Below are 237 nucleotides of genomic sequence, written 5' to 3'. Positions count from 1 at the left end.
GTGTCCCTCCTAGGGAAGGACTTCCAGGGCAGCAAGCTGAAGGTGTCCCTGGCGCGGAAGAAGGGCCCGATGAACAGCCTGCGGAGCGGGATCCCCCCCCGGGAGCAGCGGGGAATGCCTCCCCCACTCCGCGGAGGTACCACGCGGCACCCCCGAGCAGCTCCCTGTGCCCCCTGCCCGGGGCTCCCAGCACTAACGAGCTCCTTCCTTGCTCCCTGTGCCCCCTGCCCGGGGCTC

The 237-nt window shown here is 70.9% G+C and overlaps 1 protein-coding gene across 1 annotated transcript in view; it reads left to right on the top strand.

Moving 5' to 3' along the window:
* The window catches only part of EWSR1 (EWS RNA-binding protein 1), a gene marked incomplete at both ends in the record, with an annotated part of 16709 nt that extends 16543 nt beyond the window's left edge, over positions 1–166 (top strand). Inside the window, one exon of the mRNA XM_009075392.1 lies at positions 14–166. Coding sequence (XP_009073640.1) covers positions 14–166 — 153 coding nt within the window. The remainder of the gene's footprint in view (positions 1–13) is intronic.
* Positions 167–237: the final 71 nt, after the last annotated feature.

The sequence above is a fragment of the Acanthisitta chloris genome, unplaced genomic scaffold (assembly GCF_000695815.1).
Source record: "Acanthisitta chloris isolate BGI_N310 unplaced genomic scaffold, ASM69581v1 scaffold3350, whole genome shotgun sequence".
NCBI lineage: Eukaryota > Metazoa > Chordata > Aves > Passeriformes > Acanthisittidae > Acanthisitta > Acanthisitta chloris.
Note: the sequence above shows the minus strand (reverse complement) of the source record. Positions and strands in the feature narration are given on the sequence as shown.